Genomic DNA, 16,660 nt, shown 5'->3' on the forward strand with positions numbered 1-16,660 from the left:
GCAAACATATCTCTTGTCGCTGTAGACAAATATAAGACGTTTTAGACTCACAGAGGGGATGAAATCGTTTACACGTAACGACATACTTTCATTTCGAAATTATTTCAGAAAAACATTTGCAAAACACAGGACATGGATTTTATCCGAAGCTGAGCTCATCGAACCCTGAATACCGTCGGCCCCGGACACGTGCACGCGCGACCCCCGCCACGATCACGGCCGTCCAAGTCTGCCCGGTCCCCATCCAACGGCCAGGCGCCACCAGGGTTTTGCCGCGGGGGTACAAATAGCCTTCTTCCCCCTCCGCCGCCGCCTCCTCCCTCTCCTCTTTCGCCACGCCGCAGTTGGGAGCCAGGCCCCCAACTCTTATCAAACCCTAAACCAAAAAATACCTCAAAAAAATCCGCAAAATCACGAAAAAAAATCTACCTTTCGATCGGTGATGGCGGCGCAGGCGGCGAGCTCGGCGTCGGAGGGCGGCTCCCCGGCCGCGGCGGCCGCTGCGGCTGCGGCGGCGGCATCGTCGTTCCCGGCGACATCGCTTTACGTGGGCGACCTCGACGTGAGCGTGCAGGACGCGCAGCTCTTCGACGTCTTCGCCCAGATCGGCGGCGTCGTCTCCGTGCGCGTCTGCAGGGACGTCACCTCGCGGAAGTCGCTCGGATACGCCTACGTCAACTACAACACCCCGGCTGACGGTGAGCTGGCCCTCCCCCGTTCCCCACGTCGGCGATTAGCGCTTTTTGCACTGCTAGGTTACCGGTCGAATTAGTCTCCTTCGCGCTCATTGCATGATGCTGTCGGATTTGTTTTTGTTTCGATGCGGTTGCGTTCGTTGGTGGTTTCTGTTAGGTAGTTCAGGCGGTGGCTGAGGCAGTTAGGGATTTGGCGGTTGGTGGTTCACAGCGTATAACACGGTGTCACTTGATTTGGAAGTTTGGATATTTTTTGCTGAACTATGTATAAATGTTCTCCTTTTCCTCTTTTGGGATTTTATCCTGATCTCGCAGCTAGTTGGTGTCCACGATCCTGGGGTTGTTTACCTAAATTTGTGGAGTGTACGTACATTATAGAATCAAAAGTTAAATAAGGTGCTGTGCTAGCTTGGTGGCCAGCATATAGGTTTCTTTAGTTCCTCGTCCTTGGAACAAGGCTCTGCAGTGCGAAGGGCTGGTTGTGGATGAAGGGTGAGGGAGAAAGGGTGGATGGTGAAGGGCGAGGAAGAAGAGTGAGAAAAGTGTGTGAGCGAGCGGTGGAGCTGCAGGATGAGATTGCTGCATGTAGTGGTGCCGGCGGCAAAGTCTTGTTGCTGCACCAGGGTTTTAGGCGGTTTTGGAATGGTGGTTTTGGCTTTTAGTTCATGGTGGCTGGTTTCTTTGCCAATTTTGTCTTCCTCTGAGGTAGTTACTGATTCGGCGTACAAAAATTGTTACTCACGTGTTTGGAAAGTTTGGACTGTAGTTTATGAATGTGACCAATAGGACTATAGTTGATTTTGATCCTACTGTTTTTGCGGTTTTGCTGTTTTATCCCACACACGTGGTGTCTACAATCCTGGGTTGAGTTTACTAAAGTAACAAATACATTTATTTAAGCTTGTACTATGTTTACTGAATGCTTGTGTTTGGTAGCTCTGCTCCTGCGAAGATGATATTTAAAGCTAGGTAACTGTTTGTGGAATAATAGCTGATGCTGTCCTCGAGAAGTTTCTACATTTGATCAAATGTTTCCATGGTTCACTCTCTCCTTTATATATATATATATATATATATATATATATATATATATATATATATCCTTATAGAACCACTTCCATGCATATTTTCTTGTTGTATATCTGCAAGGCCTTTTAGTGGTTTCATACTGATTTTGAAATATCTTGCAGCTGCACGGGCTCTTGAAATGCTCAACTTCACTCCTATCAATGGACGGCCTATCAGGATAATGTATTCTAACCGTGACCCCAGCTTGCGCAAGAGTGGCACAGCAAATATATTTATTAAGGTGCGTGCACATATTTGTTATGCAATTATTGACTCTTATTGTTGTGGCGCTACTATATTTATCTAACCTGTTATCTTGTCCTTCCATATTCTGCAGAATCTTGACAAGTCAATTGACAACAAAGCTTTGTATGACACATTTTGTGTGTTTGGAAACATTCTTTCATGTAAAGTTGCAACAGATCCTGCTGGGGAATCAAAGGGCTATGGCTTCGTTCAGTACGAGCGGGATGAGGCTGCTCATGCTGCTATCGAGAAACTGAATGGGATGCTTATGAATGACAAGAAGGTGTATGTTGGGCCTTTCGTTCGTAAGCAGGAGAGAGATAACTCTCCCGGCAATGTCAAGTTCAATAATGTCTATGTTAAGAACCTAGCTGAGACTACCACTGAAGATGACTTGAAGGAAATCTTTGGGAAGTTTGGAGCAATAACAAGTGTTGTTGTAATGCGGGATGGGGATGGAAGATCCAAGTGTTTTGGATTTGTGAATTTTGAAAGTCCAGATGAAGCTGCTCTGGCTGTTCAAGATTTGAATGGCAAGAAATTTAGTGACAAGGAATGGTATGTTGGAAGAGCGCAGAAAAAGTCAGAAAGGGAGATTGAATTGAAAGAGAAGTTTGAAAAGAACCTTCAAGAGGCAGCGGATAAGTATCAGAACACCAACTTGTATCTGAAGAACTTGGATGATACTGTTGACGATGAAAAGTTGCGTGAACTTTTTGCTGAGTTCGGAACTATTACTTCCTGCAAGGTTTGTTTAAATTCTCAGCTGCTGATCTATACATGATGCTATGCTTCCCACATATGCTACTAATTGAAACTCTTTGTCACAGGTTATGCGTGATTCAAACGGTGCTAGCAGAGGTTCTGGATTTGTCGCTTTTAAATCTGCTGATGATGCTTCCCGAGCTGTAAGCTTGAGCTGTACTTGTGTAAATAAGTATGATCTAATTTGTGCATTATTTTTGGTTCCTAAAGTTATTTATTCTTTCTTACAATGTCCCATGTTAGCTTGCTGAAATGAACAACAAGATGGTTGGCAATAAACCACTTTATGTTGCACTCGCACAGCGCAAGGAAGACAGGAAAGCTAGGCTGCAGGTAAGAACTTTTGTGAGTGAAATTGTATTTTATATGATTGATGTTCCTGATATATATGCTTGTATAGTATTTGCTCACCTAGTTTTTCAGCAAAACCTACTGAGATGAACACCTAGACAATCTGATGGCACTTATTATTCAATTTGTGGACCTAGTGCTTTCTCATGATACTTAAGTTCAGTATTACCAGCTAAATGTTCCATCATGTGCATTTTAAAGTCTGTTTTGACTGTCAACACTTCGAATTGTGGTGTTTTATGAAAACTTACTTCACTCACATGGTTTCCGAGCAATTTATTTGGTTATTCATGGTGCTTTTCTGCTGTAGTTCAATTTTCTGTCACTAACTGCTGTTCGTTGCAGGCACAGTTTTCACAAATGCGTCCTGTTCCAATGGCTCAAACTGTTGGTCCTCGTATGCAAATGTTACCTCCTGGTGTTCCAGTTGGTCAGCAAATGTTCTATGGCCAGCCACCAGCGTTTATTAACCCACAGGTGAGTTGAGTCAAAAAAATTCTGATATTCTATAACATTATTATGTTGTTAGCTTGCTAGATTTGAACTTACACTCATAACATTATTATGTTAGGCATATAAATTTTCTCAAGCAAGCTTGTACCATTGCTTTAGCACAAAAGGCCATTACCAATATTTTCTCATTGTTCTTGGCATTTTACATGGTGCACTTTTATCATTTTGTTGTAAAATACAGCAACCTGGCCATAAATACTTCTGTTAGTATAACGAAGTTTTCATCAGGAAACAGCACAATTCACTTTTGGGTTTTCCATCATGTAGATCTAGAATTTCTGGATTTAATATCACGCATGATATTTGTACAATCATTCTTTATTGACAAAGTGTGGTCTTTTTGCAGCCTGGATTTGGCTTCCAGCAACCTTTCATGCCGGGAATGAGGCCAGGTGGTGCTCCGATGCCAAACTTTATGATGCCTATGGTTCAGCAAGGACAACAACCACAACGCCCAGCTGGTAGGCGAGCTGGTGCTGGTGGAATGCAGCAATCCATGCAGATGGGTCAGCAGCAGGTAACCTGCAGATATTGCTTTATTTTTCTCTTCCATATGCAATATTTTCCTAGGTGGGTTTTGAGCCATTCGACAATCAGTCTTGTTTTGGAGGCTCTAAAATCTATCTACATTGCAGATGCTGGGTAGGGGTGGTGGTCGTGGTTACCGCTATCAGACCGGGCGTGGCATGCCTGATCCTGCGATGCATGGTGTTGGGGGTGTGATGACATCCCCATATGAGATGGGAGGGATGCCTATGAGAGATGCCGGTGCGTCACAGCCGGTTCCAATTGGGGCATTGGCTTCTGCACTTGCCAATTCACCCCCAGAGACGCAAAGAATGGTACGTGGACGAGGCTCTCTAGGTATTGCATTGTTTTTGTTAGGAAAGATGTGTTTGTTGATCTTGACCTTGTTTTGTTTGTTGCTGCAGATGCTTGGCGAGAACTTGTACCCTCTTGTTGATCAGCTGGAGCACGACCAGGCTGCCAAGGTGACCGGCATGCTTCTGGAGATGGACCAGACTGAGGTGCTTCACCTGCTTGAGTCGCCAGACGCTCTCAAGGCCAAGGTTGCTGAAGCCATGGAGGTTCTCCGCAGCGCTCAGCAGCACACCAACCAGTCCCCTGAGCAGCAGCTGGCTTCGCTCTCGCTGAATGACGGCCTCATCTCTTCCTAAGCTCTACGGCGACAATTTTTGCACCATATCAAACTTATCTAGACTGAAAATGACTTGGTTTATTATTGGAGACTTAGCTTTTGCCGTTAGTTGAATTAGTCTTTTAGGCTTCCCATGGATTGGCTATTTTATTTGCATGGATTGGTTGTTTTGTTTAAGTTGTCGTCAGCTTGTCACTGAATTTATCTTGCTTTCTCGTTTGTGGTTCTCTGAGCACTGTTTGGTTTGTGCCTATGATCTTATCTTTCACGGGTAAGAGCATCTCCACTCGCCCCCCAACAGGCCCTCTGGGCGCCTTTTTTAGCGCCGATGATGTAAAAATGGCCCAGTTGTGCCCCCAGATCCTTGTTTATCGTTGGTTCGGGCCGAAATTACAACCGGCAAACCCAACCCGAACCTGCTGGCTGAAGCTAAAAGGCGCGTGGGCCTTGTTGGCGACAGCAGCCGATTTCCCGCCGTTTTCTTTTCCTCCATTTCCTAGAGTGTCGCCCCCCTTCCCCCCTGCCATTCTCTTTTCATGGGCCTTGTTGGCGACAGCAGCCGATTTCCCGCCGTTTTCTTTTCCTCCATTTCCTAGAGTGTCGCCCCCCTTCCCCCCTGCCATTCTCTTTTCAGACCCACATGCCATGCTGTTGAAGAAGTATGTGGCCCTTCGCTTAGCCACCAATTTCGTCCAACCACAGCCGAGGGCGCTCGCCTTGTCGAACGCCTAGTGGAAGGCCGTCGGGAGGCCGTCACCATTGATCGGGGGAAGCCAGTGACGCGGCGACGGAGCAGGAGGAGGCTGCAGGGATGGCGAATCTTCCGCCTCATCAAGAGGCCGTCCAGTCCCACAAGTCCTGTGAGGGAGCTAGCACAGCGTTGCGTCGCCGGCCAACTTCTTGCCACCACTGTGGGGGTATGCGCCCTCGCCTAGCTATGTCGACGGCGATGTGCATGGCGGCTTCAACCCCAACATCACCTTCCCGCATGGCACGGTGCCGTGCGCGTCCCCTTCCGGCTTCAACCACGACCCGCGCACTCCCTCCATCGCCATAGCCACCGGCCTCAACACCCAGTACAACTACTCGTCGCCGACTTACTCAGGTTCGCCTGCGTCGCCTCTGCGTCGTGGCGCCCTACCCTTCGCACACGGCTCGGCGCCATTGTTCAGCAGCACCGACACCGACATGGACGAGATCATCACGGGCTCGGTCGCCGCCGCTTCGAGCCTCGGGTACTGCACGCAAGACGAAATTTGGGACGTCGCTGTCGACATGGAGCACGAGCTTGACGACGCCGAGGAGGAGGACCGAAGAAGTGGGCGGCCAACGCCAAGCCGGCCGAGCCTCGCGTCAAGTGGACGTCCAAGAAAGACGAGTGCCTCGCCGAAGCATGGAAGACCATCAGCATCGACCCGATCACCGGCTCGAATCAGAATGCCGACACGTACTGGAGAAGGATCAAGACAACGTTCGACGAGCACAAGTTGGTCGACCCCGACTTCGCCAACATCCACATGGACCGCGACGAGAAGGCCATGGCGAACCACTGGGCGACCATCCAGACGACCTGCAACAAGTGGCATGAGATTCAAAAGGAGGTCGTGGCTCGCCCGGAAAGCGGCGCCGACATCGAGGTCAGGTATGGCCTTCGTTCGCCGGCCCAGTTCTTTGCCGTGTACTTTGCCGACACATTTATCTTTGGCTGTGCAGATGGTTCGGATGTTCAACTTGTTTCGCCAGGACAACGACGATCGAGAGTTAAAGTTCCTTCATGTGTTCACCAGGATCTAGTCGTGCGAGAAATGGATGGAGTGCCGGCTCGCTCTCGCCAAGGCGAAGGACGCCTACAACCTGGACACGCCTGCCCCGGCGGCGACAGAAGGGCGCCCTGATGGCAACAAACCAGCCAAGGCGGCGAGGGGCGCGGTACCCACTGCCGAACGGCTGCAATCGTCGATCGAGCAGCATCGCCGACGCCAAGAGCAACGCCGCCAAGGGGGAGGAGAAATCCGATGCGAGGTGGTCGGTGTTGATGAGGAAGCAGGACGTCAAGCTCGACCTTCTCAGGACCAACATCGTCGCGAAGAAGAGGAACACCGACCTGACGTTCTTGATGGGGACAGACACGTCGATGATGGACGAGCAGGTGAAGCCGTGGTACCTGGCGGACACGGCCTTATCTTGAACCAGATGTCGGGACCAACGGCGACCGCCGCCCCTACGCCCACGCCGACGCCGAGCCCGAACACTGAAACTGCGCCCACGCCGACGCCGACCTCAGCCAGCCCTGTGGCAGAGGAGCCTGCCGCTTGATGAGCTCCATGTCTATTTGTTCCTACCCATTTGATCACCGGACTTTGGCTATGTCCGATCACCGACTCTGTGGCATGATGATTGCTGACCCTGTGATACGATGATCACTGATCTGTGTCATTTTTTGATAGCGGGAAAGTTAACTTTGAATTTTTATGCGATTGGGGGCTGAAATCTGGGAGCGCGTCTAGGTACTCAATCGCCCCAGGCTGAAAAAACCGTCGGCGCTAACGCCAAAACCCCTTGCTGGGTGCGTTGGCGGCCAAATGGATGGAGATTTTTTAAGGGCATTTACAGTGGTGAGCGCTTACGCAGGCGCTTAGATAGAAAAAAATAAATAGAAAAAAAAATGCAAAAGGCAGCCGTTCAGCACCAGCGCTTATCTATTCCAAGTTTCCAACACTAGCCGTTCAGCACCAGCGCTAAGTATCGCTGAAAATATCGCTGAAAATAGTGATTTATGTCTCATCTCGTGAGAAGAAAAAGGGCTAGCATCGCTGCCTTGTTTTGCGTCGCCCTGGCACCGAGCGCAAGAATACACCAGGAATTGGCGTTGCAACTGCCGATCGGCCTGGAACTTTTTCCTAGCATCGGTCCCTAGCGCCTCTCGTTGGAGATGCCCTAAGAGAGCAACTCTATCCGAGGCAGAGTTGACGGACAACAAAACGTATATGTAGGGCGCTAAATATGTTTAGATGCTGAGGCAACATGCAAATTTAGTGAAAATTCCTTATGTGTGGGACCAAGTTCTTTATTGATTTTGTGTACAAACTTGTAAAATACGTGTTTCTGGTCATCAAACTTGCACAAACATTCATATACGGTCACATTTCATGTACGCAGACGTATTTGTGGCCTATGTGGCATGCCAGCATGGCCAGGGCCCACCGTAACCCCGCGACGCATGGTAGATCTGCATGCCTTTTCTTTATTTACATATTATGCACCTATTTTTTTAACTTATTAAGCCCCTAAAATGATTTGTTATTTACGTATAAAGCCACTAAAATGAAATGGAAAAACAAGGGACGGTTCGGTTACGAACTAGGGACGTGCCCCTACTAGGCTCAGGTTAACAACCACCAAACCGATGATCATTCATGTCTAGGCAGCACAAATAATTTTTGTATCATATAAACACGGCTGAAAAATCAATTTTACAAGAAATGTAACCCCAAAAAAGAAAGCACCGTGGCTCGACTATGTGACCTCGTGGTCAATGTTAACTAAGATTACCACCGGGTTTTGAAAACACAACATATCCAAATGGGATAAATATTTTTCATGTTGTTATTCCTTCTTGTTCTATGTAAGAAAAAAAATATTCTTGTGTTTGTGATATTTAATAAATGTTTATGTGTTACAAAAAAAGGTGTGTGACATTTAAAAAAATGTTTAAACATTGTAAACCACATTTGTGTAATTAAAAATGATACGTTGCATTTTTAAAATGTTTGTGCATTCCAAAAAAACTGGTCATGACATTTTTTAAATGCCTATACAATGTATAAAACTGTTTGTGTAGCTTAAAAATGTTTGGTACCATCCGAAAATGTTAAAAACATAGTTGAAAAAAGTTTCAAAACTTGTATTTGAAAAAAATGTTAATCATATGTTTAAAAAGTATTAAGCATATTTTTTAAATACTCCAAACATAGATGTATACTGGAGTATTTAAAATATATATGTGTGTATCATAACATAGATGTATACTGGAGTATTTAAAACATCAAAACATATGTGTATCATATGGAGTATATGTTTCCATACACATAAGTTTCAAAACTTGTATTTGAAAAAATGTTAATCTGGACGTGTTGTGTTGATTAACATTTTTTCAAATACAAGTTTTTGGAACTTTTTAAAATGTCGCATACCTTTTTTTTGTAACACATAAATATTTTTTGAATGTCACAAACACAAGAATATAAATTGTTTTCTTACATCTGGACGTGTTGTGTTATCGGTGGTAACCTTAGTTAACCTTGACCACAAGGTCACATGGTCGAGCCACGGTGCTCATTTTTTCCATGTTACATTTCTTGTAAAATTTATTTTTAGTCAATGTTTATATGATACAGAAATTAGCCGTGCTATATAGATATGAATGATCAGTAGTCTGATGGTTGTCCACGTGAGACTACTGGGCACGTTGCAGCTTCCAAACCCCATATCGCTTGTTTTTTCATTTTATTTTTAGGGATTTAATACGAAAAAAAGCCAAAAGCTTCTCTGCAGATCTACATGCTACAGCGGATGACAGTGGGCCCTGGCACACTGGAATGCCACATAGGCCATGGATACATCCGTGTACATGAAATGTGACCGTATATGAACGCTCGTGCAAGTTTGATGACCAGAAACACGTATTTTAGAAGTTTGTGCACCAAACTGACCATCACATACAAGTTCTATGACTTCGGCTGTAATTACCTCAACTTAAAATTGTTCTGTCTAGTATCTCTCACTAAATCAATATACTTACTAGTTTATTTACTCGGCTCGGTTGTGGAGGGAAGCCGACTCGCCTCGTCATCATCAATAATAAATAGACAAAAACAACTAGCGAAAACCCCGACTCGCTCGGTCGGTTGTTGCAATGGCATGCGGAGGCAGAGGACATGGCGGCGGCCGGACCTCCCTGCCGGCGGAGCTTATCCAGGAAGTATCAGACCGTCTGCAGGCTGACGTAGACCAAATCCACATCCACCAGGTATGCTCCCACTGGCGCGCGTCCACTGCCCCGCTCGTAGCCTGCCGTCTGTGGATCGTCGCCGCCCACGACCGCCACCATAACCCTATTAGTGCCGTTAACCATGTATGCGACCACTCCTTCTGGCTGCTCGACGGTGGAAAAAGGAGGCACTCCCGGGCCCTAGCCCCGGCTGGGCTCCCCTACTGCCGCGGCACGCCCCGTGGCTGGCGCGCCCTAACGGACGACTTGCGAACCCCCACCAGGCTAATCCTCTGGGAGCCCCTCTCCCAAGCTGAGATTCCTCTGCCGCCTTTCACAACCATCGCCCAATTATTCCTCTCCGGCGCCCCGCTCGCGTCGCTGGCGGCCTGGATGTCGATCACGAGCCAGAAAATCCCGGGCGCACAGATTGGGCACACGCTCTTCTTTTGGCGCCCTGGAGACGCAGCCTGGACGATGCAGCCCGAGCACCCTATAGGCCGGATCGACGGCGCAGCCTTCCACCAAGGCAGGTTCTACATGTCCAACATGATGAGCATGAGGCTCGACATCTTTGACCTCCAGCAGCATCCTCCCATGCGTCTGCGGTGTATCTCCCTCTATGCTCCTCTGCGAACGTGGTATCCAAGCCGCCGCTTACCCGGGGATCTGGTGCCACACGTGGTGGCATGCAACAACCAGCTGTTGCTCGTTATGGTGTATCGTGGACAAGGACACCCCGGGCCCGTGATCCTTGTAGAGGTGCACCATCCGGATTGGGCCGCTGAGCGCCTCGACTTCCGGGGGGGAGAAGGTGACGGATCTCGATGACTACTGGCTCTTCTTGGGCCGGGGTGACAGCCTCGCGCTCCCTGCAGAGGACTTCTCTACCATTAGGAGAAATTGTGTCTACTTTGTGGAGCATGATACAAGAAAGCATGAGCAATGGGTTATTGTGTTTGATTTGGGGTCGAACGCTTTGGAACAAATTCCTCACCCGCAAGAGCACACGGAAGGCGGCAGCAAATACAGTGGCTGGTTAGGCTATTCGTGGTTCTGCCCTAGAAGGCCCTTCGTTGAGGCCCTATGATGTATAATACTCCCTCCATTTCATAATGTAGTGCGCCTATACTTTTCGAGATTCAACTTTGACCATAAATTAGACAAATAATACATAAATCATTTTACTGAAAATTTATACCTTTGAAAACTTCTTTCGAATACGAATTCAAAGGTATCTGTCATGCTCCTGCCGCAGTCACCCATGTTGATTAAATTTATGATCAAAGTTAAATCTCCAAAAGCGTGGGCGCACTACATTATGAAATGGAGGGGGTATCTCATTCAACTATTTAATTATGGCAGCAACAAGCTTTGTATGAATTTATTTATTTTGTGGTCATCAATAGGACAACATGCTCGGTTGATCTGGAAGTAAAGAAGGAGGGATTTTCATATTAGAGTGACCTCATCTAGAAATCGCAAAATAAGAGGTGTTGTTGACCTGACAATTATGAACTGCCCTACTCCTCCAACGAATCATAAATTGAAGCATGAACCCTGATAGATTCCATGTTTTGTATGAAATTTTTAGGCTGATTCGTTATCTCTCTCTCACAAGTTCTGAATGCTATCTCTCACAAGTTGACTTAAAATTGTTTAACTGTCTTTTTGTGAACAATACCGTGTTAACTGAACTTAACTGAAGTGAGTAGCAAATGTTTGATTCAGTCCTGGTTTGTTTCATCTGGAACAATTATGGTAGCAGCTATGAAACAGATGCAATATGAAATGTAGTAGCTGTTAAATAAACACCAAACAGTAATCTGCATATGTTTGGTTCTGTTTAAGGATTGTTTTTATTAGGAACTTCAAACTGAATGTAATCCTGGAGCCAAAACATTGTGTTTGCTGGAGTAGTTGCCACTGCATCAAAACCACATGACATATGGTGGTGAGGTTTGGAATAAACTATCTCATCTGGCTACTTTCTTGTACATGCTTTGTCCTCTTATTGTTGTTTTTGTACATGCTTTCCTTCCAATATGTACTGAGAATATATTGTGACATTCTTCAGGATTCAGGCTTCCGATATTAGAAATGGAACCCTTTCCTTCCAATCAATTGAGCCTCAACGATGTTTGTCATTCAGTTCTAATGGTACTAGTAAGTTTGCTATTGGTGGTGAGGTATCAGGCCATTCCACCTTGCCTTTTATTTTTCTTCATGCACTTTTTCTGTAGGGTAAGTTAATGTAAATTCAAGGATAATTTATGCATGTTGTAATCTGCTGAACTTTTAATTTGGAGTACACATGATTTTGGATACTGTCAACAATATAGAGCATGAAATGTTCACTTTTTTTGCTCTCCAAATTATGTGTCATTATTTTGTTTGCACTGTTCTTATATGGTGAAACTTTAGTTGTTCTATAGGAGAGTAGTAAACATTTGGTGCATCTGCATAATCTGTTGGATGCCAAATGGATTTCTTCCCATTAATTCATACTCCTATTTCTGCCCATGGATTTATTGTCATTCTCTGTCAGGTCATCTAAGGCCTTGATAGACCAAATTTGGAGATTCAAATAGATTCAAAGGCTTTGACTAAATTATTCAGATTAATGCAAATAAATTCAAATAATTTCAATAAATTAAAATAATTCCAAATAAATTCAAATAATCCAAATAAATTGAAACCTAAACATTTTTAGAACCTGAACATTTTCGGTTAGTGGCTCAAAACTGTTCCACCAGAGGAGTAGACATTTAACTTAATCAATCTACCATCTAAACAAATACTCCTGTTAATTTCACTAGAGGACTAGACATTTAACATAAGGTAGTCTCATTTTAATTTAACCGTGTCTATTTTAGTTGCAATAGCCCGTTAGAGTATCCCGGTGCAGATCTCCTGGTGCATCCCTTGAACAACAAAACATGCAAAAGGCTGGGAGGTCTGAACTCTAGCCTATCCCTTTTGTGACATTTTGGTGACTATGCAAATTGCATATCTCCTGGTGCATCCCTTGAACAACAAAACATGCAAAAGGCTGGGAGGTCTAAACTCTAGCCTATCCCTTTTGTGACATTTTGGTGACTATGCAAAACATAGTAATCAACTCTTATTGCTTTTTTGTAGAGGCTTGTCTTGAAGCATCTGTGCAATTCAGCCAGAGGACCATAGATGATGATTAGGTGAGAGTCCATAATCTACGCCGTAATAATTCCAATTGCCAAAATCCTTGTCTAATTGAATGTTTCTGAAGTTAAAATGGTACAAAATTAACATGATTGAATGTTTCCAAAATTAACAAAATCTTGCCATTTCCTGATTGAATGTTTCCATAATTAACATGATTGAATCTTTTCAAAATTAACAAAATCTTGCCATTTCCTGATTGATTGTTTCCAAATTAACATTTCCAATTTTGCAGGAGTACGTACCTAGCAGCAGCAGAGGCGGGATAAGGAGGCCGGCTAGAGGTGGGGCGAGTTCGTGTGGTCAAAGCAGAAAGACCAGCTGCAGGTGGTCGAAGCAGCATCAGTAGGCGTCGGCGGCGGGGGTAGCAGCAGTTGTAGGCGTCGGCGGCGAGGAAGGAGCCGGCGGGGAAGGACTACCTCATCAGCAGAGCCGGCGGGGAAGGAGAGAATGGGCCGGCGATTGGAGTCTCCCAGCAGCAAAGATGGGGCACAGGGAAGGATCGCAGCAGTGCAGGTGCAGGTGGGTGGCGCTGCAGTGGTTGGTCGCGCATCGGACACCACATCTTCAATGGTGATTTGCAAACCGGACACTCCATCCGTCCACGGACCAGAAAGACCAGTCCGTGAACATGAATATAAAAGGCAGTCATCCATACAAACCGTAGGCTAGGTTTAGGTCCGGTCCCCATTTTTTAAATGAAAATCGTCCTAATTGTAATGAATTTCATCTGGTATGAAAATCATCCGATCATGTGATCTGTCCTATTTGTTCAAGTCCTTGTTGTTTCCTTCTGGCAATCACCGGCTCATCTCACCGTCTTCATGAGTGGCGGCGATAAGACCAACGAAGTGAAGGTGCGGTCACCGGCAAGGAAAAGTAGAACACGAGAGACAGACCGACTCACTTGGGAAAATGCCTTGCCGCCTCTGGTGCCTTACTCATCCTCGTCGGAGTCCGTGACCTATTCATCGCCGATGAAAATGGAAGGGCCGACACTCTCATCATCCCATCGACGCGACCAAACAGTGTTTGGTGGAGCGTAGGACACACATCTCACAACATTCTCGTCGCAGAGAGTTAATGTATGCTTTCTTCCCTCCCCTCCGCTCTCCTCCAACCTATATATACTAGAGGCCTGGGCAATTTTTCTACATAGAAGTTTTGGAGCCTCCTTTAGTTCTATATAGTTCTAGTTCTAGTTGGTCCTAGTTGATCTACGGGGAGGAGGATAGTTGTGGGTCCTAGGGTTTTGTAGCATAAGTTTTCATGGCTGGCACACCAGCCCTATAGTCTAATCTTCATGGCGCTGCACCAGTCGACCCATCTCCCGCGACTGAAAATGCTACGATGAGTAACGGGCAACGTGGTGGTAGAAAGCTCACTCGCGGGGAGTGGGAGGCCGCTAAGCACGTACGCAACACCCCAATTTCTAGGTATTCACCGGCTGACAAAGCCCTGGAGGTGGCGCACCAGACCAATTTGGTTGAGCGGGCATGTCTAGTGCAACTCGAGCAGAATATGATTGTGTGAGAGAAAGCGATGGCGGACAACCGTCGACGACATCGACAGTTGGCCTGATCGGTCGTTCAACATGTGCATGACATCAACAACAACTTTGTAGTCGGAGGTCCTAGCGATTTTCGACTCCTTCGCACCCTATAGAAAACGTCTAGGCGGTGACCAGATTTCTCTGCAGGACCACAGCCTGCCACATGTCTACTTGCAAAAGCTTCAGAAGGCTGGTTATGGCATCGATGACTAGGTCATGCTGGCATGAGGAACTTACATACACTCGCGAAGAAGAAGCACGTCATTGACATCGAGGGTGTCAAATTCCTCAAAGACCATCTTTGTGGGGCTTGTGAGCCTGGAAAGATGACCAAGTCCAAGCACCCCTCAAAGACTATCATGACTACCACTCATCCTTTTGAATTGTTTCACATGGATATCTTTGGCCCTACTCATTATGCCACACTAACAAATGCAACATCTCTATATGGCTTTGTTATTGTTGATGCCTATTTTCGTTACACCTGGATGCATATCATCACTTACAAAACTGAAGTGCAGGAAGTCTTCAGACAATTTTTCTCTAGGGCCTCGACGAATTTCGGCATGAAGATCAAGCATATCTGAAGTGACAATGGGACCGAGTTCAAGAATACTGGTCTTGATGACTATCTTGATGAACTTGGTATTACTCACGAGTTATCTGCCCCATACGCTCCTCAGTAGAATGGCGTCATGGAGCACAAGAACAGGACTCTTATTGAGATGGCTCGCACCATGCTTGATGAATACAAGACGCCTCGTCACTTCTGGCCTAAGGCTATTGATACTGCGTGCCACATCATCAACATGGCATATCTTCACAAATTCTTCAAGAAGACCTCATATGAACCCCTCACTAACAAGAAACCCAATGTGAGTTATTTCAAAGTCTTCAGTGCTAAATGTTGGATTATCGATCCTTATCAGAATTCTAAATTTGCACCGAAAGCACATGAGGGTTTTATGCTTGGTTACAGAAAGGACTCACACACCTACAAAGTCTTCAACACCTATCACCACAAGGTTGTTGAAACTGTAGATGTGCGGTTCGATGAAACTAACGGCTCACAAAGAGAGCACCTACCTCCTGTGCTAGATGAAATGTCTCCTGACGAATCAATCAAGTTCAAGGCTACCGAGGATGTCATACTCACTGAAGAATCTGCTGAATAAGTCATTCCAGAACATGAAGAAAATCATGCTGGTGCATCTGAGGAAACTGGCTCTGAAGAAAATACTGAGCCCAATCAACATCGTCAACCTGCGCATCCTCGTGTTGCAAATGAAGTGCAGATTGAGAAAATCATCAACGACATCAACACACCAGGTCCTCTCACACGCTCAAAAGCTTCACACTGTCTAACTTTTGTGGGCACTTCGCTTTTGTCTCTATCACAGAGGCCACCAAAGTTGATGAGGCATTTCTGGAGCCCGAGTGGATGCAAGCGATGCAAGAGGAATTACATCAATTCGAGCTCAACAATGTATGGGAACTTTTCAAGCGACCAGACCCACGCAAGCACAATATCATCGGTACCAAATGGATTTACCGCAACAAGCAATACGAAAATGGTCTAGTGGTGAGGAATAATGCTCGTCTTGTAGCTCAAGGCTACACACAGGTTGAAGGAATTGATTTCGATGAAAATTTTGCACCTGTTGCTAGACATGAGGCTATTAGCATATTTCTTGCTTATGCTAACCAACATAATATCATGTTATATCAAATGGATGTGAAAAGTCATTCCTTAATGGTAAGCTTGAGGAAGAAGTATATGTTGCTCAACCACCAGGTTTTGAAGATCCTAAGTATTCTGACAAAGTCTTCAGACTCAATAAGGCACTCTATGGCCTCAAGCAGGCCCCTCGGGCGTGGTATGATACTTTGAAGGAATTCCTCATGAAGAAAGGATTCAAACCCGGTTCACTTGACCCAACTCTTTTCACCAAAACTTATGATGATGAATTATTCGTGTGCCAAATATATGTTAATGATATTATCTTTGGTTGTACTAACCAACGTTACAGTGACAAATTTGCCTATATGATGAGTGAGGAATATCAAATGTCTATGATGGGAGAATTGAAATTCTTCTTAGGTCCTCAAATTTGTCAACA

The 16,660-nt window shown here is 45.7% G+C and overlaps 1 protein-coding gene and 1 long non-coding RNA gene across 2 annotated transcripts; one reads left to right on the forward strand and one right to left on the reverse strand.

Annotated features, from left to right (window-relative positions):
- The first annotated feature begins 308 nt into the window (after nucleotides 1-308).
- On the forward strand, nucleotides 309-4,997 carry LOC543264 (polyadenylate-binding protein 8). The gene is made up of 9 exons (XM_044524831.1): nucleotides 309-698; nucleotides 1,886-2,004; nucleotides 2,101-2,757; nucleotides 2,840-2,917; nucleotides 3,018-3,107; nucleotides 3,471-3,602; nucleotides 3,985-4,155; nucleotides 4,274-4,480; nucleotides 4,571-4,997. Exons 1-9 carry the CDS (start codon nucleotides 443-445, stop codon nucleotides 4,814-4,816), a joined length of 1,956 nt encoding a protein of 651 aa, XP_044380766.1. The 5' UTR covers nucleotides 309-442; the 3' UTR covers nucleotides 4,817-4,997.
- A 7,410-nt stretch (nucleotides 4,998-12,407) lies between these two features.
- LOC123103300 (uncharacterized) lies at nucleotides 12,408-13,689 on the reverse strand. Its single transcript, XR_006449744.1, has 2 exons — nucleotides 13,408-13,689; nucleotides 12,408-13,309 (listed from the first exon to the last, which is right to left on the reverse strand). It is a non-coding gene; the product is annotated as an uncharacterized lncRNA (long non-coding RNA).
- Nucleotides 13,690-16,660: the final 2,971 nt, after the last annotated feature.

Source organism: Triticum aestivum, chromosome 5A (assembly GCF_018294505.1).
Source record: "Triticum aestivum cultivar Chinese Spring chromosome 5A, IWGSC CS RefSeq v2.1, whole genome shotgun sequence".
Lineage (NCBI taxonomy): Eukaryota > Viridiplantae > Streptophyta > Magnoliopsida > Poales > Poaceae > Triticum > Triticum aestivum.